Source organism: Microcaecilia unicolor, chromosome 3 (assembly GCF_901765095.1).
Source record: "Microcaecilia unicolor chromosome 3, aMicUni1.1, whole genome shotgun sequence".
Taxonomy (NCBI): Eukaryota; Metazoa; Chordata; class Amphibia; order Gymnophiona; family Siphonopidae; genus Microcaecilia; species Microcaecilia unicolor.
Genome location: NC_044033.1, coordinates 126842701 through 126864628, shown reverse-complemented (window position 1 = coordinate 126864628; position 21928 = coordinate 126842701). Strand labels below are relative to the sequence as shown.

At 43.2% G+C, this 21928-nt stretch overlaps 1 protein-coding gene across 2 annotated transcripts in view; it reads right to left on the bottom strand.

Moving 5' to 3' along the window:
* The window catches only part of PCSK2 (proprotein convertase subtilisin/kexin type 2), a 333492-nt gene that overhangs the window by 282097 nt on the left and 29467 nt on the right, over window positions 1-21928 (bottom strand). The window contains exon 2 of one of the 2 annotated variants that reach the window (XM_030196350.1): window positions 573-677. The exons of the other annotated variant lie outside the window; for it this stretch is intronic. Within the exon in view, the coding sequence (XP_030052210.1) occupies window positions 573-677 (105 nt within the window). The remainder of the gene's footprint in view (window positions 1-572; window positions 678-21928) is intronic. 2 annotated transcript variants of the gene reach the window in all.

The following is a 21928-nucleotide window of genomic DNA, read 5'->3' as shown; positions in this document are numbered from 1 at the left end:
TTTTTACCGCAGCATGTAAAAAGACCTTTTTTTTAAATGGGGCAGTAAATGGCTGTGCTATAATATTAAAAGTAGTGTGAGCTCTTACCACCACCTATTTACTTAGCGGTAAGGGCTCATGCGCAACTTGTGCAGTAGTCAGGCAGCACGCAGAAATGTGGCCGCACATGGGGACATACCGCTGGGAATGTCCCCATGGTAGAAAATAGAAAATTATTTTCTACTGCGGGAACCTGTGCACGCAAACTTCAGAATTAACACCGGGCACCCGCTGTATTCCGACAGTAGGTTCGATTTGGCGCGTGATACCCGTGCAGTAGCCCTACCTCTGCTTAGTAAAAGAGCCCCTAAGAGAAGATACAGAGGTGAGTTGGTGTAGTTCTAGAAAATCGTTCCACATAATTGGGCCAACAACAGCGAACAGGCGTGAATGATTCTCCTCCATGTCATATGTAGAGACAGACATAAAATTAAATATGGCAGGATTGTTATACAATACTTTTCTCCACTATACAAATTGGTCACTATGGAAACAATCATTGCATGATAGACAAATCACAGAAGAAGCTTACCCTTGGATCTCTTCCCAAATGTTGCTTATACTGAATACTTCGTCTTTTCCTTGCTTTAGGAATGCCAGTGTGATAAAAATGATATAAGCCTTCAGCAAACGGAAGCTAGGAGAGATGAAATACAGAAAAAACAATGTTAGGAATGTTGTCCACTATTATAAAAAAAATACACATCATTGTTTTAGTAATACACTATCCATCATTTTATTTACACGTTTTTGGCATGAATATCTGTTCTCAATTACTACTTCAGCTTGTTTGTGTGGTATCCAGGATGCCATTCAGATAATGATAGCATATTCCTATTATTTATTATAACACTAATACATTAAATTACCATCCTAGAGTCTGATTTGCAAGATTTTACTATGCCACAAATCATGACTACATCCTTTGTTCTTGCAAATTTCCCTTGTTGAACATATTATTATTATTATTTGTTACATTTGTATCCCACATTTTCTCACCTTTTGCAGGCTCAATGTGGCTTACTTATAATCGTTAACGGTGTTAGCCGATTACGGTTTGAACAAATACATAGTATGAATGAATACAAAGTGATATTGTGGTATAATGAGGTATATGTATGGTAGGAAACAGTTGGGGGGAACTTAGAGAGGGAAAGGGGGAAGAAGAGTCAGGTAATGTCCAATGCAGTCTTTGGTTATGTTGTGTGGCAAGTGACCAGTATTTTTATGTTGGGTCAGTGGGGTATGCTATTCTGAACAGGTATGTTTTTAGTGCTTTCCGAAAATTTAGGTGATCGAGCGTAGTTTTTACTGCTTTTGGCAAGGCATTCCATAGGTGTGCGCTTAGGTAAATACTGACACAGCATATAAAATTACAACTTTCAGTTCACAGATGGAAGTTTTACTATTGTAATTGTTGTCCCCAGGGTGGGTATGTTTTGATTTTTATAAAAAGTCAAATTTTAGGGATATAATGCAGCTGTATATTTAAGGTTCCTTTTACTAAGCGGCTGTAAGTCCAATGCGGCTTACCGCTAACTATATAGGAATTACCGCTGGGCTACCACAGCAGCCCGGCATTACTTTCCACCCCTAGCGCGCCATCATTTATTTTTGTAGTGTCAGAGTTGCGCCAGAGTGGGGTCAATGGGTGGCGGTAAGGGCTCCGTCCCCCCGAAATGGCCACGCGGCAACTGCTTTACTTGCCGCACAGCCATTTCCTGCAGGAAGACGAGACTTCCCTTTTACAAGCAGTGGTAAAAGGGGGCCTTGGCACATGTAAAAAGGGGCCCTAATTGATAATATATTCCAAAAATGAGGAGTAGGCAGTTTGCCCCTTCAAGTTCCATAAAGAGATGCAGTTTGCAAAGTAGTCAAAATATGGAAATCATACATCATACAAATATTTATTGTTGATAGCCTGAGAATAAGACTGGCTGGAAACTGTAGTGGAACAGAGCTGCCTATTTATGCTGTTCAAAAGGCATGATGGGCCTCTTTTACAATGATAGCTTAATAGCAACATCTCTAAATAAAGACAAGATGTTAACCCCATATAGGGGACATTCTATATATGGCACCTAAAAAAATCAGGATGGAAATCAATGCTAACTAAACATATTTTATAAGATTTAGGTGCAGTATATAGAATACGCTTAGTTGATATCTCAAGACCTAAAACTAAGCGCCTCCATTTATACCAACAAAAATGTGGTGTAAATCCATGCTCGTAGATTTAGGCACACTTGGCCATAGTCTATAACTACATGCGTAAATTTTGGAACACCCACGAAACGCTCATGTCACCTCCCATAGCCATGCTCCTTTTTGCCTGCGTGCATTAGAAACTAGGCGCACTGCATTACAAAATGCGCTTAGCGAGTTGAGCATGTAAATCCTAATTAGTGTCAATTAGAGCCCATTACTGCTTGTTAAGAGCTGTTATCAGTGCTGATTAGCTTGTTAAGCCAATTACACACGTTGTTATAGGATATGCTTGGATTTCAGTGCAGATCTCTTGGCGCACTATAAAGAATCTGGGGGATAGTGTAGAAGAGTCAGTAGGAATCCAAACTTCCAGATATTTCAGTTTCTCAGTCACCCAGGTGAATGGAAACACCTCTCTCCACTCACACCTCACCTCAGGCGGAACTGGAAGGGCCTTGGACTTAGAAAAATTTAATGTAAAATCAATTCACACATCAAATTATCTTTGCAGAAGTTATCATTTCCTTAGCTCCAAATTTTAGAAAGTCTAGATTTATGCAGTTAACACTGGAATTAACTTCATTAATCATAAATATCAACCTCTTAGCATTTTCCCCATGAACACTCCCAAAAATGGATCTATCTGGGCTTGAAAACTCACATTAATAATTTTATATGTTATTTTTATTTATTTATTTATTTATTTCAGCACTTGATATACCGCAAGTGATCCCTTGCAACCTACAAAAATATCCACCTTTCAGCAGAACCATTACAGGCCCTGCAAAGCTGCATATTCTTAGAGGGGGTAATTTTGTAAGCAGGTGCCTAGTTTTATTGTCAATGGCAGTATTCAGTCATTTATATGTTACATTATCACTTCTGCATGTAAAGGACCTCTCATAGAATGCTAACTAGGAGGAAAAGTGCATGACATGGTTTGATGGCATTCATTTGCTTGTGGACATGCTCATAGGCAGAATTTGGGTGACATGCACCAGTACACATGTAAATTATAGAATACTATATCTGCATTCTGGCTAAGATTTAGACATGGGCATTTACATCAGCTATGGAGCTGGTGTAAGTTATCACACCCTACATGTAAGCATGTTTTCTCCCAATTGTGCTAATTCTATATAATAATTTGCACCTCCAACATTGTACGTCTGGATGCCTGGGATCGTAACATCCATAACCACTCATTGCCCCGCCCTCACGTCAAAACGTAATGAAGTCCGAAGGCGGAACAGTGAAAGGGAAGGGAAGCCAGCGCCAGCCAGCCAGAGAACGTTCAGGTACAAATCGAGGGGAAGAGAGAATCATGGGAGAATCGCCCCCCTCCCTCACCTCTGAGTTCCAGGCCCCCTTCCTCCCTCTCCTCCGAGTGCTAGCCCAACCTGCGCTGGCCGCCCTCTTCTCCTAGTCCTTTGCCTGCTCCTCGGGGTCCAGTGGCAGCAGTAAAAGGCGAGCAGGCACAGCGCTTCAGCCTGCCTTCCCTTCTCTTTCGGCTCTGTCTCTGGTCCCGCCCTTGCGGAAACAGGAAATAAGTGCAGGACCAGAGGCAGAGCTGAGAGAGAAGGGAAGGCAGGCTGAAGTGCAGATCCTGCTCGCCTTTCACTGCTGCCGCCGGACCCCGAGGTAAGAACTTTTTAATTCTGGGCGGCATGCAGGAAGGCGACGGGCAGGCGGAGGACTGGGAGAAGAGGGCGGCCAGCGCAGGTCGGGCTAGCATTCGGAGGAGAGGGAGGAAGGGGGTCTGGAACTTGGAGGAGAGGGAGAGAGAGGGAGCCTGGAACTCAGAGGAGAGGGGGCCTGGAACTCGGAGGAGAGGGAGGGGGCGAGGGAGGGGGCCTGGAACTCGGATGAGGGGGGAAGGAAGGGGCCAGGCTGAAACTTGGAGGAGAGGGGGCCAGGAACTCGGAGGGAGGGAGGGGGCCTGGAACTTGGAGGAGAGAGAGAGGGAGGGAGGGAGGGAGGCCTGGAACTCGGAGGAGAGGGGGTCCTGGAACTCAGAACGGAGGGAGGGAGGGGGGCCTGGAACTCGGAGGAGAGTGGGGTCAGGAACTTGGAGGGAGGGGGAGGGAGGGAAGGGGCCTGGAACTCAGAGAAGAGGGGGGGCTGGAACTCGGAGAGGAGGGAGGGGGCCTCGAACTCGGAGGAGAGGGAGGGAGGGAGGGAGGAGGGCCTGGAACTCGGAGGAGACAGAAGGGGGGCCTGGAACTCGGAGAACAGAGAGGGAGGGAGGGAGGCCAGGAACTTGGAGTTGATGGGGCCCTGGAACTCAGAGGAGAGGGAGGGGGCCTGGAACTCAGATGAGGGGGGGAGGGAGGGGGCCAAGCTGGAACTCGGAGGATAACCTTGCTAGTGCCCGTTTCATTTGTGTGAGAAACGGGCCTTTTTTACTAGTACTCTATAAAGAAAACTTTTCTTTATAGACTAGGTTTGAAAAGACGCCTAATCACCCTCTTACCTGAGGTGCACTGTAATAGAATCATCCAAGAACATGCAAAAATAGTCTCTTATAACATACCCACCAGCATAAAAGTATATTGGTTGTTAGCATGATCTGAATCATAGTTATCTGATGCATTAGTCCACCTTGGGAGTAAATACCCAAGAAAAAAGATCTAGGTGTCATTGTAGACAACACACTAAAATTTTCTGCCCAGTGTGCGGTAGGAGCCAAAAAATTAAATAGGATGCTAGGAATTATTAGGAAAGGGATGCAAAATATGACCAATAATATTATAATGGCTCTGTATCGCTCCACGGTGTGACCTCACCTTGAGTATTGTGTTCAATTCTGGTTGCCGTATCTCAAAAAAGATATAGCAGAATTCAAAAAGGTTCAAAGAAGAACGACCAAAATGATGAAATCCTCCCATATGAGGAAAGGCTAAAGAGGTTAAGGCTTTACAGCTTGGAAAAGATACGGCTGAGGGGGAATATGACAGAAGTCTATAAAATCCTGAGTGGTGTAGAACGGGTAAAAGAGAATCTATTTTTCACTCTTTCAGGGGACCAGGGGACACTCAATGAAATTATATGGAAATACTTTTAAAACAAATAGGAGGACATATTTTTTCACTCAGGGCCCCTTTTACCAAGCTGCGGCAAATATTTTTGACTCACGCCGAGATCCCCTTTTTACTGCAGCGGGTAAAAGGTAGGTCTTTCTTTTTTGATTAAATGGCCTGTGGTAAGTGAAACACTTGCCATGTGGTTATTTCGTGGGGGATCCCTTACTGCCACCCATTGAGGTGGCGATAAGGGCTCCCACGCTAACCCGGCGGTAACCAGGCAGCACATGGCACTGCCTGATTGCCGCTGGGTACACACACTGCTGCTACAAAAGTAAATATATTTTTGTAGTGCTGGATATGATGGCATGCTTGGGGTGGGAACCACTGCTGGGCTACTGCAATAGCCCAGCAGTACTTCCTTTTTAGATAGCAGTAAGGCCACGTTGGCCTTCCGTCGCTTTGTAAAAGTGGCCTTCAAAGAATAGTTGAGTTCTGGAACTCGCTGCTAGAGGATGTGGTAACAACATTTGGCATATCTGGGTTTGAAAAGGGTTTGGACAAGGTCCTGGAAGAAAAGTCTAAGGTCTGTTATTGAGAAGGACATGGGGAAGCCACTACTTGCCCTGGGATTGGTGGCATGGAACGCTGCTACTAACTGGGTTTCTGCCAGGTACTTGTGACCTGGAATGGCCACTATTGGAAGCAGGATACTGGACTAGATGGATCATTGGTCTGACCCAGTATGTCTATTTTTATTGTTCTTATAACATGGAGGGCCCTTGAGAGAGCCAGAAAGCATCTGTTGCAGCCCTTGAGATCCCTTTAAATGTTACAGCTGCCACACAAAATTGAGCTTTTCTCTTGAGATGTTCAGAAAAATAGCTATGCCTCCTGTCATTTATTTTTCTTGCCCTCAAAGCTTTATTTGCATGCTCCTTTTTATGTTTGTTCTCATTAATGAGCTGCTTTGAATGAATTTGGTCTGCTGCAGCTCATTAATCGCACATTTGAATAAACTTTCATGCAAAACTGTATTATTGTGAAGGGTACTTGATGACTTTATAAAAGTGCACTTTGCATAAATAGCACAGGACTCCTGAGATAAGGGGATTTTGCCTGGTGTTTTGTACTATTTTTCAGATGAAATGCCCTTTGGTGAAGTCACTTCACTCTTAGTAAATGAGGCCCTTTATGCGGTTAACTAGGCCAATCTAAATGGATGTCCTACAGTTACCTGGTTCATTTATCTGGTTAAGTTTAGGAGTACATATTCAGTGGTTCAACTTGACTATGTAAAAATGTTAACCAGATAAGTGGTCCAGTTAATCTTAAATTGATTTGGTATTACTTAATAATGGCTTCTTTGTTTTTTATAAGGATGTCTTTAATAGACTTTTTTGATTAATATTTCTGAATGCAATTAGAGAAAATAATGAAATGATAGGGATTTATTTACAAAGCTGCATTAGCTGTTAATGCAACACTTGCTCCCATTATTCAGCGCTATTTAACTGGCCAGATAAATAGCGCTTAGCCAGCTAAGTGCTAATATTGCACATGAGATAGGCGGTTATCTCTGAAGATTAGCAATTAGGGCCTTATTCCTTAAAGGTTATGCTCCTAAAATTAAGCTCCTAAAATGTATGCTTCTAAATTTATGAGCATAATTTATGCTCCTAAATTTATGCTCCTAAATTAGGAACATATTCTGTGCTCCAAAATAGATTAAGCTCATAATTTAAGAGCATAAATTTAGGAGCATAAATTATGCTCATTAATTAGGAGCATAAATTTTAGGAGCTTAATTGTAGGAACATAACCTTTATAGAATAAGGTCCTTAATGCATAGTGGTTAACCAGCTATATCACGCGATATAACCAGATAGCTGCAAATATTCAGTGCTTCACCAATTAAGTTTAGCAGCTAAATCAGACAGCATAAATAGCAGTCTTATCTTTGATGATATAAACTTAACCAGCCAACGCTGAATATTAACTTGATCGGTTAAGTTTAAGCCGGCCACAATAAAATGGATATTTAGTGCCGGTCACCAGAAATGGCCTGCATTGAATGCTTGTGCTCAGCGGTGATCATGGCATTTAGCCGGCCTGCCTTCGAGGGGCTAAATATCAGCCTCTTGGTGTATAACAGCTAACACAGTGCAACATTAACCGTTAATATGGAAGTGAAGAAAAGCTGGGGACTGTGCCTTACAGTTGCTTAAAAGGTAGTTGCCCATGAAAACTTAACTCGGCAGACATTACCAGAATAACTGTAGCTACCTTCATCACACTATATGCACATTTACTTAATGCGTGATAATGGCATTTCCTCTACATTAGCTGAATGGCTAACTGCAGAGGATGCCCCAAATAATTAATGCAGAGGTTTTGCAGTTAGCACTCATTAATTTTGGCAAATAAGATGCAGCAACAGAAAACTTAGGTGCATTATATAAATCTAATAATTTATATAATTCAAGCAAAATATGAAATTGACAGTTAGTGAGGGAACAGCCTAGTGGTTAGAGTAGCAGGACAAAATTCAGGGAAGCCAGCAATCAAATCCTGCTTCCCCCACTGATGCTCCCAACGATGGACAAGTCACTTCATCCTTTGTTGCCCCAGGTAGAACATAGACTGTGACTCCACTTGGACAGGAAAATAAGGGGCTCATTATTGAAAGAGAAAAATGTCCAAAAAGTGTTATAAAGCAGCATTTGAATGAATTTCTTCTCAAAATGTCCAACTCGGTATTTTCAAAACCTATTTTCCAGATGTTTATCTATGCAATTCATCTGCAGTGCACCCAAATCCTAAAGGGGTAGCGTGCTTAACACTTGGATGTGAGAGGATGGTAGTTGGTGCTTAATGTACAAAAAGCACTGTTGGCCACGTTCCATTGCCGAGCTCTGGAGATTCCAGCCTTATTGATCAGCCTAGATGCAGAGAATGCTTTTGATAAGGTGTTGTGGCCTTTTCTGATTTCAGTCCTGGAACATGTGGGTATTTGGGGATTTTTCCTTTTTCAGGCCATTCAAATGTTGTACGCTCACCCTACAGTGCAGTTGTTGGTGAGCGGTGTTTACACAACGCCCTTTGGGGTGGAGCGTGGTACTCACCAGGGATGTCCCCTTGCCACTGTTGCGGGTGTTGCTGGTATTGGAGGTGATTTGAGGTGTGCTGTTCAAGAGGCAACATCTTAAAGTGTTGGCTTATGAGGATGATCTCTTCATGTTATTAACTGATCCTCAGGATTCTATGCCCTTTTTCTTGGATTTGATTGCTCAATATTGGCGCCTTTTGTGATTTACAGTAAATGTTCCTAAGTCCATGGCTCTTCCAGTTTTGCCTGAGGTGAGGTGTGAGTGGACAGAGGTGTTTCCCATCTCCTGGGTGACTGAGAAACTGAATTATCTGGAAGTCTGGATTCCTTCTGACTCTTCTACACTATCCCCCAGATTCTTTATACTGCACCTAGAGATCTGCGCCAAATTGGCAATAATTAGAATTTACATGCACAACTCGCTACGTGCATTCTGTAATGCAGTGTGCCTAACTTACAATGCACGCAGGCAAAATGGAGCATGGCTGTGGGAGGGGAAATAGATGTTTGATGGGTGTTCCAAAATTTATGCACATAGTTATAGAATATGGCCTAGTGCACCTAAATCTACGTGCTGGGATTTACACCACATTTTTGTTGGTGTAAATGGACGTGCTTAGATTTAGGTGCTGAGATGTGAACTTAGCGTATTCTATATACCGCATCTAAATCTTATAGAATACGTTTAGTCAGCACTGATTTCCATGCCTATTTTTTAGGCGCCATATATAGAATATCCCCTTATATAGGGTTAACATCTTGCTTTTTTTAGAGATGTTGCTATTAAGATATCATTGTGGAGAGCCTACCCTGTATCTCTCATTGGTCGTATACATCTGCTTAACATGATACTGGCTCCCCAAATCCTATATGTGTTTCAAATGTTACCTCTTTGGGGGCTTCTTTTACAAAGCTGTGCTAGCGATTCCTGTGCGGCAAATGAGAGGAAGCCCATAGGAACTGAATGGGCTTCCACTCATTTGCCGCACTGGGAATCGGTAGTGTCTAAACATGAGGAAAAGGTTTTGCACTGGAGCCTGGCAGGGTAAGTGGGTGCCTTTGCCACTATCTGTTCTATAGACTCCCTTGTAATCGGGGGGGGGGGGGGGGGGGCTGGGCTTGCTCAACATCCATTATCTGTTGATTGCTTGTGGGATGAGACATATTAATTAGAAAATGACACGGGGACGGGGAACCGCAGTAACCGCGGGGATGGGGGCGGGGACAGAGCTCGCGGGGACTGGGCGGGGACAGATCTCATGGGGATGGGGCGGGGATGGGGATAGAGCCCACAGGGACGGGGAGAGGGGACAAACTTTCTACTTTGTCATTTTCTACTTTGAAGCCTGTTAATGAACTGGACTGTTATTTATGTTTAAGTGATGCCTACAAAGATATTTTGATTTTTTGGCAAAACAAGCAAACATACTGGCCACAACTAGCAAAATTTGCATGGGAGATCCTGTACATCCTGCTACCAGCACATCTTCTAAGATGACAACTTCTGTTCCAGGAAGGACTGTGGAAGACAGGAGAGCTAGATTGAATCCTGAGATTGTTGATGACTTCTTATTTATCCACAGATTTAAAAAAAAACATAACAGTGCTTTATAGGACATATTTTTCCCCTCTAGGGCATATAGAACGGGTTGTATTTTATACCCCTGGACATTTTAACAGTGTGAATTAGGATTCCTTGGTGTAGTAGAAATCACCTATTGTTTGGGTTGGAAGGGTAGAGGGTGGTGGTGGGAAGGAGGGTTATTATAGCTGCTCATTGTTATTATTGTTCTCTGTAATTTATACACAACAGTTGCACAGCATATTGTTCCTTTTTATATTTTAATAAAAAGATTTAAATATAAAATCATAAGGGTTTGAGGCTTCTGCAGATGAGAACAGAGCCCACGGGAACGGGTCGGGGACGGGGACAGAACCTGTGGGGACGGGGCGGGGATGGAGACAAACTTTGTCCCCGTGTCATTCTTTAATATTAATGACTGGTTTCGGGGAACTCATTATTTTGCAACTACTGATTTGGAGCTTGGTTTGTTGCGCCCCCTGCATGAAAGTAGCTATTTACATGCCTGCGGATGCTCAGTCCCAGCTTCTGTGCAGAACAACTGTTTGTTTAATACTGGGAGGGCTGTGTGGACGTGGTTATGTCGCTGCCATAGGTTTTCCTCAAAGGTAAATTAAAACTAAAAGCACTGTCCACTAATCAATCACACAGATATAACATAAGCAGATAAAATCAAATCGAGTGTGAACACTGCCACCAATTTGATTACATAAGTACATAAGTAATGCCATACTGGGAAAAGACCAAGGGTCCATCGAGCCCAGCATCTTGTCCACGACAGCGGCCAATCCAGGCCAAGGGCACCTGGCAAGCTTCCCAAACGTACAAACATTCTATACATGTTATTCCTGGGATTTTGGATTTTTCCAAGTCCGTTTAGTAGCGATTTATGGACTTGGCCTTTAGGAAACCGTCCAACCCCTTTTTAAACTCTGCTAAGCTAACCGCCTTCACCACATTTTCCGGCAATGAATTCCAGAGTTTAATTACACGTTGGGAGAAGAAAAATTTTCTCCGATTTGTTTTAAATTTACTACACTGTAGTTTAATCACATGCCCCCCTAGTCCTAGTATTTTTGGAAAGCGTGAACAGACGCTTCACATCCACCTGTTCCACTCCACTCATTATTTTATATACCTCTATCATGTCTCCCCTCAGCCGTCTCTTCTCCAAGCTGAATAGCCCTAGCCTCCTTAGTCTTTCTTCATAGGGAAGTTGTCCCATCCCCGCTATCATTTTAGTCGCCCTTCGCTGCACCTTTTCCAATTCTACTATATCTTTCTTGAGATGCGGCGACCAGAATTGAACACGTGGAGGGGCATAATTGAACGAAAACGTCTATCTCCATGGGCGTTTATCTCCGAGAACGGGTCCGTGAAGGGGCGGACCGAACCGTTTTTTCGAAAAAAATAGACGTCCATGTTTTATTCGATAATTTGTGAGCTGGGCGTTTTTGTTTTTCAGTGATAATGGAAAATGAAAGCGCTCAGCTCAAAAACGAATAAATCCAAGGCATTTGGGAGGGGCCAGGATTCGTAGTGCACTGGTCCCCCTCACATGCCAGGACACCAACCGGGCACCCTAGGGGGCACTTTTACAAAAACAAAAAAAAAAGGTAAAAGAGCTCCCAGGTGCATAGCACCCTTCCCTTGTGTGTTGAGCCCCCCAAATCCCCCTCAAAACCCACTGCCCACAAGTCTACACCATTACTATAGCCCTAAGGGGTGAAAGGGGGCACCTACATGTGGGTACAGTGGGTTTGGGGGGTTTGGACGACTAAGCATTAAGCAGCACAATTGTAACAGGTGGGGGGGGATGGGCCTGGGTCCACCTGCCTGAAGTTCACTGCACCCCCTAACAACTGCTCCAGGGACCTGCATACTGCTGCCAGGGAGGTGGGTATGACATTTGAGGGTGAAAATAAAAAGTTGTGAAACATCATTTTTTGTGGTGGGAGGGGGTTAGTGACCACTGGGGGAGTCAGGGGAGGTCATCTCCAATTCCCCCTGGTGGTAATCTGGTCATTTAGGGCACTTTTTGGGTCCTTATTCGTGAAAAAACAGGGTCCAGGAAAAGTGCCCTAAATTCTAGCTACAAACGCATACTTTTTTTCCATTATCGGCGAAAGGCGCCCATCTCTCCTCGGCCGATAACCACGCCCCAGTTCCACCTTTGCCACGCTTCCGCCACGCCCCCGTCAACTTTGTATGCTTCCGCGATGGAGTGCAGTTGAAAACGTCCAAAATCAGCTTTCCATTATACCGATTTATTCGTTTTTGTGAGATAAACGTCTATCTCCCGATTTAGGTCAAAATCTAGGCGTTTTTCTCTTTCAATTATAAGGTGGATAGGATACTAATGATGATGATGTAATTCAGTGGGCAGAGTTATAAGCAAGCATTGCAGATAGGCATTGGGAGTGCTGAATCCAGAAGGTTGCACTGATGATGTAATCCCTGCAATCACAGAATTGCTATAATCCAAATCATGATGACAATAAAGAGTCATATAATGAATGGAGGACTTGAGCTGTGAGATATGATCGAAGGGAACAAATTCATCTCAGTGTCAAAAACTGAAGGTTTGACTACTGCCAAGACCTGTACATCAAATAATAACCGATGGTCTAGAATCACTCTACAATATTTAAACAAAGAAACTAAAGGGATTGATGACCCATGATTACTCTGGAGCCACAGGATCAACATTTTGTTAGGAAAATATTTTTAAAATTTAAATTAGAGCTCAAGCTGCAATCATTTTTTCAATACAGCTTTATTTGGCTATGTGCTAGATATCGCTAATCCCCAAATAAAATCCATCTCGGCCCAGACTCTGCCCCTACACCACTCTAGCACTGCCCAGATAGTGCCAAAGTCTTTGGATTTTCAGAACCATTATTCAGATTGGAAAAAAGACTCTCCTTGTTAACTGTCTGGCTGACCGGGTACCAATGCGGAATGCCACTATCCGGAGAGTGGGCTGGCACTGAAAATCCAGGTTTATCTTCAAACATTGACCATGGAGTTTAAATATTGGGGTGATTGTTTTTATTGCTACAAAAGTGGGGCCGATCAATATATTCTCTACGGAAAATATGATTTTTCAGGAGACTCATTATGAAAGGAAATTAGCATTTTAAATCCATGCTATCCTAATATATTTCACTAGTAATACTATTTTCCATAGACATATATTTGTATTATATTTAAATTTGAATGCATTAGCAGAGTACCACTGTTCAGCTAGCTCTCCATAAAAGGGAATTCCATGTTAGAAGAGAGGATAAAAAGACCACGTTATAATAAATTCCTAGAAATGAACCCCAGAATAGGTGCTGTTTCTAAACGGAGAGTTAAAGAGCAAACACAATACAGTACTCTTAGGAGCACACCACCTGTGGTTCTCCATTGTACAGTACTGTAGACCTCTGATGGAGACCAGATTTCACATTTTAGTCTTTGTGAAATGTTTTACAGCTACTGTTATTCCTACTTTGTTACCCTTTCCCTTATTCCTCTGAAATATGGAATCTGATTTAACTCTTAATTTCATCTTTTTCACCCTTGATGCTTATGTTAACAATCTCAATAAAACTATTCGCAATGTTCTATACTGTGAACCATGATGAACTGAGGTACTTATAACACATATTGATACTGCTAGGGAAAAGGATGCATTTTAACATTTTCTCCTTTTATTTTTTTTCTACCTTTGTTGAATGACTATTTCATTTAATTTTACAGAAAAGAATTGAGCAACTCCCTTTGAAATTGAAAGTATGTTCCATTTTCTGTTACATAATGTGGAGGCACTCTAAAGATGCACAGTTTGCTTTATATGCAAGCCTTCTTATTCTAGTGGTTTATTGTTTGATATTTTAGGAGTTTATTTTTGAGGCAATTAGTTGCTGTCTCAGGGTCAGAAAGATAGGGATGTATCGGTGAACTCACAAGACCAAAAAAATGTTGTGGCTTTTTAGTTGGATTCACATCAATGACCCAAGCCACAATTTTCCAGTTCCAGCCGCTCTTCTACCAGTCCCAGGATCAGAAACAGCATCAGCCCTCTTCTCCTAGCTCCAGAAACAGCATCAGCACCTCCTTCTCCAAGCTTCTCTTATTGCAGATTCAGCTTCCGCTTAGCATCAGCATTCCCTTGCCACAGCTCCAGCCATCTACTGAGATCTAGCACAGAGCAGCAGGATCTTGTTCTTTTACTTCTGCAGCTCTGTGCTTCTTCAGCAGCACCTTGCAAGGATTTAAAATGTCACACAGACACTTCCTGGCTTTCATGAGAAAGTACTTGTTCTTGTGTTTTAAACCCTCTTGCAGAGCCAGCAAAGTAGCAGATAGGGGTGGGAACAAAAGCTAAAGATCCTGCTGTCACAAAGGTACACTGCGGTGCAGTGGCCTGCTCTGATGATGTCATCTGGATGTGACAGCAGTTGCTGGATGATTTCATTGGATCAAGGTGGGAGGGGGCTGATTTTTGTGGTTTTTCAGTTATAACTTGAAACCCCAATTTCTCCATCAAAGGAGTTTTAGAAGGGGTTTCCGGCTATAACTAAAAATCAGAAGCCCTAATTATGCTATGCTTAATATATGATCTACGGATGTCAATGCATTTGCATGTGTAAATAGCAGATCTATACTTGTAAATGGCCCCAACATGTTCAAGTATCAATTTTATAAAATCTGCTACTTACATATGAAGAATACACATGGCATGCACGGTTTTGAAGGGGGTGTGTTCTTGGTATGGTTTACATGAGACAGAACAAAATGGATGTATTGTTTTCAAATTTTGGTCTTCAGAATTTACACTGATTCTGAATCATATATAAATGAAAGCTATTTTTTTTTCTATTTAAGCTTTGGAGGAGTGTTTGAGGAACAAATGTGTTTACCTATGTGGTGTTTAAAGCCACATCTAAAATACAAAACTTTGCATTTTGGAGCTCAGCTCCTTAGTGGGTTTGGCATGGACATACAGTTTTCTGAAATCCAGCACTCCACATTCAGTTGGCAGCTGTCTCTAGAAGACTTACAATCCGAGGGGGGCCTTTTTACTAAAGTACTCTCAGCAGTTATCCCTGGATTTTATATATGGCACCCAACACTGCATGCTGAAATGTATGCGCAAATAAATTGGATAATGAGCTCTGAAATAATTGGGTGCTAATTGATATTAACTGGCACTCATTAAAATCTGCACATGTATCTGGATGTATACTAATCTATAAGGCAAGGTGCCTAACTCCCATGACACATATCTCAAAAAGGGGTGTGGCCAGGGGCATGTCGAGGGGGGGGGGGGGGCATTCTGAAAAGCTGTGCATGGAATTAAAGAATACTGCCTAACTATGCCTACACCAGGTTTCAGCAGGCATAAGTCCGGCACAAGATTTGCACTACACTATTCTATATAAGGCACGTGCCCTTTATCAATTAGCACTTAGGTGTCATTTATCAAATACAGCAGTCCAACTTAAATAAATTCAGTGCTGGGAGTCATTCATACATATAACACCCAACACTAATCAAAAATTATCAAACCACCATATCATATACTAGTTTTTTAGCCCTCAGTGGCAACTTTTATCACACTGACCACTTAATCCACACCTTACCTTTCTCCTCATTGATCACTACTACTACTACTACTACTTGACATTTCTAAAGCGCTACTACGGTTACGCAGCGCTGTGTCTTCATCAGCATTACAACCTCTTCATTATCAATATCATATCCTTCTCTTTTAAAAAAAAAAAGTTTCTTATAAATTTCATATATAAGCTCAACACTATTTATCTTAATTTTAAAATGGACCTGCTGCCAACATGGGCCATGTTTCGCCTTTGGCTGCATCAGGGTGTGGTTCTCAACTTCTATAATGCTGAACAGCCCAAATTAGAAATTGAGGCCCGCACCCTGATGCAGCCAAAGGTGAAACATGACCCATGTTGGCAGTGGGTCCATTATGAAATAAAGTAGCGTTGGGCATTTTGTGGGCATACCAAAATTTACATGCGTAGTTATAGAATATGGCTCAGTGCACATAAATCTATGCACAGGGGTTTACACCATGTTTTCATTGGTGTAAATAGAGGTGTATAGTTTTATTTGCTGGGATATCAACTAAGCGTATTCTACATACTGCGCTTAAATCTAGGTGCCGCTTATAGAAATGATTACTGCACTGATTTTTTAGGTGCCTTATATAGAATCTAGCCCTATATGTATAAATTGCAGTTTCAGAAAGACGCTATTTATACTGGAAGATGTCTGAAATTTCAAGGGGATGTGATTTAGGTGGGCTGAAAACTTTTATATACATTTCCCATTTTAGAAAGGGAATACACATAATTAAACAAATTTTCATGTCAGCTTTTGTGCTAGCTCTGAGCTCATTTTGGTCAGGGCTGTAGAAAAGGAATTAAGGGGGTAATTGTATTCAGCCCACTATTTTATTCTGTCTCAAAGGTTAAAAAAAAAAAAAAAAACTTTGGCAGGTTTGCTAGCTATCTGCTGCCATTTATATGTTTTGTGAAAATGGACAACTGTATGTACAAGTGCCAACACTTTCACGTGGAAGATGCCAAATGATGTTTTTGTTTTCTAAATATAGTTTTGCAAAATCGCAGCTGCAGCTCTACTTGCCAGCAAATTCACATAATACAAGTGTATTCGCTACTATCTTTATTTTTTTTATATACTATTCACTCTAAAAACAGCAATTCAGAAATATAAACAATAATATAAATAACATGAAAAAGTTTTGAAATACAATCCACCTTACAGGGGAGAAACCTCCTGCAATTCCATAGGAAGCTGAAACAGAAAAAAAAACTCTAGGAAAAGTAGAATTGCAGTTAAGGCCTAAGAAATAGAGGAGTAATTCTACAACATCATTATAAGGCCTGAGAATGGCTAACTAAAGAGCTACTCTGGTCACAGTTAAAACACATTTACCTTTAAGAAAATTTGCAATTGCAATAATAAAAAAAACAACAACAGGTATTTTGATAAGAAATTATGTATTTACAGGGAAAACTCAATTGAAAGGATGCACCTAACAAAAAAAAAAACAGCTGGAGACATAGACAAAAATGTCTTCCTTCTAAGTTGTGACCACCTGGAGACATCAGGTATTACTGACACCTTACCCCCCCAGAGAAGTAGTATTAGTTGTCCAAAACAAAAGTCTCAAAACTGTTTCTTTATCCTGTAAAAATACAAATTCTACCAAAAGGATGCCTCTACTTGATATTTCAAAATCTGATGATTCCATAATAGCAGAAACATCTAATCCCTATCCCTCTGTCCCAATCTGCTCTTAGAAATTTGCTAATATATAGTAATAAATCTTGTGCATCTGAGGTAAAGACACATCAGTAAATTTCAAGATGGCAGTCAGAAACTGATGCAATAAGTCTCTATGAGCAGTCAATCTTGAGGTTGGGAAGTTCAAGAATCTTATCTTTAAATGTGTATTATAATTATCCAGTTTTCTAATTTTCTCAAAAACAAATTCTCATCTTGAACATGTTGAGTCAAAGCTTCGTTAATTTTGGTTAAAGATTTTTCAAGCTTATTAATCCTAGAGGTCTGTGAAGTTGATATTGCCTCCAAATTCTGCAACATAGTGGATGAATTCAGAGAAATTGTAGCAAATGTGGCACTTACCTTAGGCAAACCTTCAAGTGCAGTCCAGAGAGCATTCATGGTCACTACTTGCAGATTTATGAGGGGCTGAAGAGGAATTAAGGGGTCCTTTTACTAAGATGCGCCAAAATGTGGCCTGTGCTGGTGTAGACACGTTTATTGGATGCGCTCAGGTTCATTTTTCAGTGCACCTGCAAAAAAGGTCTTTTTTTGGGCCAAAAATGGACGTGCCACAAAATGTAAATTGGCGTGCATCCATTTTGAGCCTAAGACCTTACCGCCACCCACTGACTTAGCGGTAAGGTCTCACGCATTAACTGAGCAGTAATCGTCAGTGTTTGTACAATGCCAATTACGACCCGGTTAGTGCCATGCACTGGAAATTTTCTGGCACGCATAGTGGATACACGTAAAAAATGAAATTATGACCCGGGCCACACAGTAGCAGAGCGGTAGTTCCAAATTGGTGCATACTGGGTGCACGTAGGCACCTACGCAGCTTATTTTAAAAATATCCTAAGGGAGTCAAAAGGTCCCCAGGCTGGCTACTACTTGCACCAGCAGGCATTTCTTCAGTGGGTGGCGGTAAGGTCTTAGGCTCAAAATGGATGCACGCCAATTTCTTCAGATCTTCTCAGCATCACCTCAATTCACTGCAATAAATCATCTCTTTTAGAGATGGTTGTAATGTAAATGCTGATGGCACCATACTCGAACCAGAGTAACAACTTGAGCAGTCAACCCAGTTTCACTTCTGGGATCCTCCAGAGACAATGTTAATTGCTGCCTTATGCTCATCGGACAGAGGCAAAACAGGCCCAGCTGGGCTCAGTGTTACCTCGCTGTCTAAGCTAAAGCTCCTCCTAGCTTCGACAGCAGAAGTGCCTAGAGCTGTAGAAATTGTGAATGATGTTATACAGTCTGGCGTGGTGATGAAGTTGCTGAAGGGCTGGAAGAGGGTCCCTTCCATTTCCCTCAGTGTTTAGGCATTATGAAGAAAAATTAGGTAAATGGCATCTTTATATGTATGTTACAAAAGACTCCATGTTCAACAGAGCCTTTTGTAATATACCAAAGAAATGTGAACATCCAGCCTGGCCATCCCATTTCTCATATTAAGTCCATAAGCCACATTTTTCATTACAGCTAAATCCACTTATTCAAAGTTATACGGATTTCCAGGAAGAAAGCATGATGACTTGGTTCCATTAATATTTGGCATCTCTATAACAGATAAGTCAGCTCAAATCAAAAGGACTGCACTCAGAAAAATATGCTCCTCAAAGACCAAAACGTACATTGACACAACAACAATAACTAGGCTACCCTTACTAACCCTGAGTTGGTGCAAAACACACCAGTATACCTGATCTATGGTAGACAATCAGGCTTATTTTCAAAAGAGATCGCTGGCCATTTTCCGACACAAATCGGAAAATGGCCGGCGATCTCCTGAAGTCGGTATAAAGGAAAGCAGATTTTGGCAGAGCCAGCCAAACTCCAAGGGGGCATTTTGTCAGGGTAGCAAAGACGGGACGGGGCGTAGTTACGAGATGGCTGGTTTCGCCTGATAATGGAAAAAAGATGGCCGGTTCTAACGAGCATTTCGCCGGCTTCACTTGGTCCATTTATTTTCAGGACCAAGTCTCAAAAAAGTGCCCCAATTGACCCTGACGAGCATTTGGCCGACTTTACTTGGTCCCTTTTTGTTTACGACCAAGCCTTGAAAAGGTGCCCAAACTGACCAGATGACCACTGGAGGGAATCGGGGATGACCTCCCCGTACTCCCCAGTGGTCACCAACCCCCTCCCACCCAAAAAAACCACTTTTTTGCCAGCCGCTATGCCAGCCTGAAATGTCATACCCAGCTCCCTGATAGCAGTATGCAGTCCCTGGAGGAGTTTTAGTGGGTACAGTGCACTTCAGGTAGGTGGATCCAGGCCCATCTCCCCCCCTACCTGTTACACTTGTGGTGGTAAATGGGAGCCCTCCAACCCCCCCAAACTTACTGTAACCACATCTAGGTGCCCCCCTTCAACCATAAGGGCTATGGTAATGGTGTAGAGTTGTGGGGAGTGGGTTTTAGGGGGGATTTGGGGGGCTCAGCACCCAAGGTAAGGGAGCTATGCACGTGGGAGCTATTTTTATTTTTAGAAGTGCCCCCTAGGGTGCCCGGTTGATGTCCTGGCATGTCAGGGGGACCAGTGTACTACAAATGCTGGCTCCTCCCACGACCAAATGCCTTGGATTTAGCTGGGGTTGAGATGGCCGATTTCGGTTTCCATTATCGCCGATAACCGTATTATCAAAGCAAAAGATGGCCGCCCATCTTTTTCAATTATACGGTCGGGACTGCCTTTTTATGGTGCCGGCCAAATAGATGGCCGCCCATCTAGATGGCCGGCGCCGTTCGATTATGCCCCTCAATGTCATCTCATTTCTCACAGAAATACCAGGCTCTCCAGGCAATCCTTCTAATTCTACATTCTCCTGCTTGCTCCCTCTGATCTTCTTAATATAATCTTTTGCATGCTTCCCCATACCCCCAAAGCTTAAATTGGAATCTGTGTGCCACAACATGTTCAGCTATCTTGCTCCACTGGCATTAGAGAACAACTTTTTAGAGAATAATGTTGGAATATTCACTTGGTACAACTTCTCCAGGTAGTTTAAACTTGGCAACAGAATTGCTCTTATTACTCCTATGCACCTCTTAGAAATGTGTTCTGATTGGATATCTAGTGTCATGCAGTCCATGACAGGCTGATGCCATGTATTTCTATAGAATGGAATGACTAACAATGGAGCATAGCAGGGTTAAAATCTGCTTTGTTGAAGAAGAGTTCCTCCCTGATCTAGATATGTTTGGAACATGATACATAGTAAACATACATAGTAGATGACGGCAGAAAAAGACCTGCATGGCCCATCCAGTCTGCCCAAGAAGATAAATTCATATGTGCTACTTTTTTATTTGTACTGTCCTCTTCAGTGCACAGACCGTATAAGTCTGGCCAGCCCTATCCCCGCCTCCCAACCACCAACCCCGCCTCCCTCCACCAGCTCTGGCACAGACCCTATAAGTCTGCCCAGCACTATCCCCGCCTCCCAACTACCAGTCCCGCCTCCCACCACCAGCTCTGGCACAGACCGTATAAGTCTGCCCAGCACTATCCCTGCCTCCCACCACCAGCTCTGGCACAGACCGTATAAGTCTGCCCAGCACTAGTCCCGCCTCCCAACCACCAGCCCCGGCACAGAACGTATAAGTCTGCCCAGCACTAGCCCCGCCTCCCAACCACCAGCTCTGCCACCCATTCTAGGCTAAGCTCCTGAGGATCCATTCCTTCTGCACAGGATTCCTTTATGTTTATCCCACGAATGTTTGAATTCCGTTACCGTTTTCATCTGCATCACCTCCCACGGGAGGTGATATCATGTCAGAGAAGGAGTAATTAAGAGTAATCGCATGTAGGCTGACATTTTAGGTCATCTAAATCCGTATATGGAACCCAAATGCATGCACAAACTAATTAGTCAATTATATGCTAAAAAACAATTTTGGGAGTTAAATGGCGCTTAATTGGCACTAATTTAGATTTGTGCACACATCTGCCCTAGTAGCTATTCTATAACATCTGTGCCTAAATTTCATAGCGTGCAACTCAATAAGGGGCAGGGGCATGGACCAGGGGCGTAGCCAGACTTGCGTGGGAGGGGGGGTCCACAGCTCGAGGGGAGGGGGCACATTTTAGCCCCCCCTGCTGCCGCCCCCCTCCCACTGCCATTGTCGCCCCCCGTCTCTGCCGACCCCCTCCCGCCGCAAACCCTCCCCCGCCACCGCCTACCTTCCATTTTGCTGGCGGGGGACCCCACTCCCCGCCAGCCGATGTCCTCTCCCGTAGAACGCAGCGGCACTGTCTGGCAGAGAAAAGTCTTCTTCCTTGCATGCTGACGTCCTGCACGTTGTACGTGCAGGACGTCAGGCTCAGAGAACAGAACTGTTCTCTGAGTCTGACGTCCTGCACGTACAACGTGCAGGATGTCAGCATGCAAGGAAGAAGACTTTTCTCTGCCAGTGCCGCTGTGTTCTACGGGAGAGGACGTCGGCTGGCGGGGAGTGGGGTCCCCCGCCAGCAAAACAGAAGGTAGGCGGTGGCGGGGGAGGGTTTGCGGCGGGAGGGGGTCAGCAGGGACGGGGGGGGGGGGGGGCGACAATGGCAGCGGGAGGGGGCGGCGGCAGGGGGGGCTAAAATATAGGGTCTGTGCCAGAGCTGGTGGTGAGAGGCTGGACTGG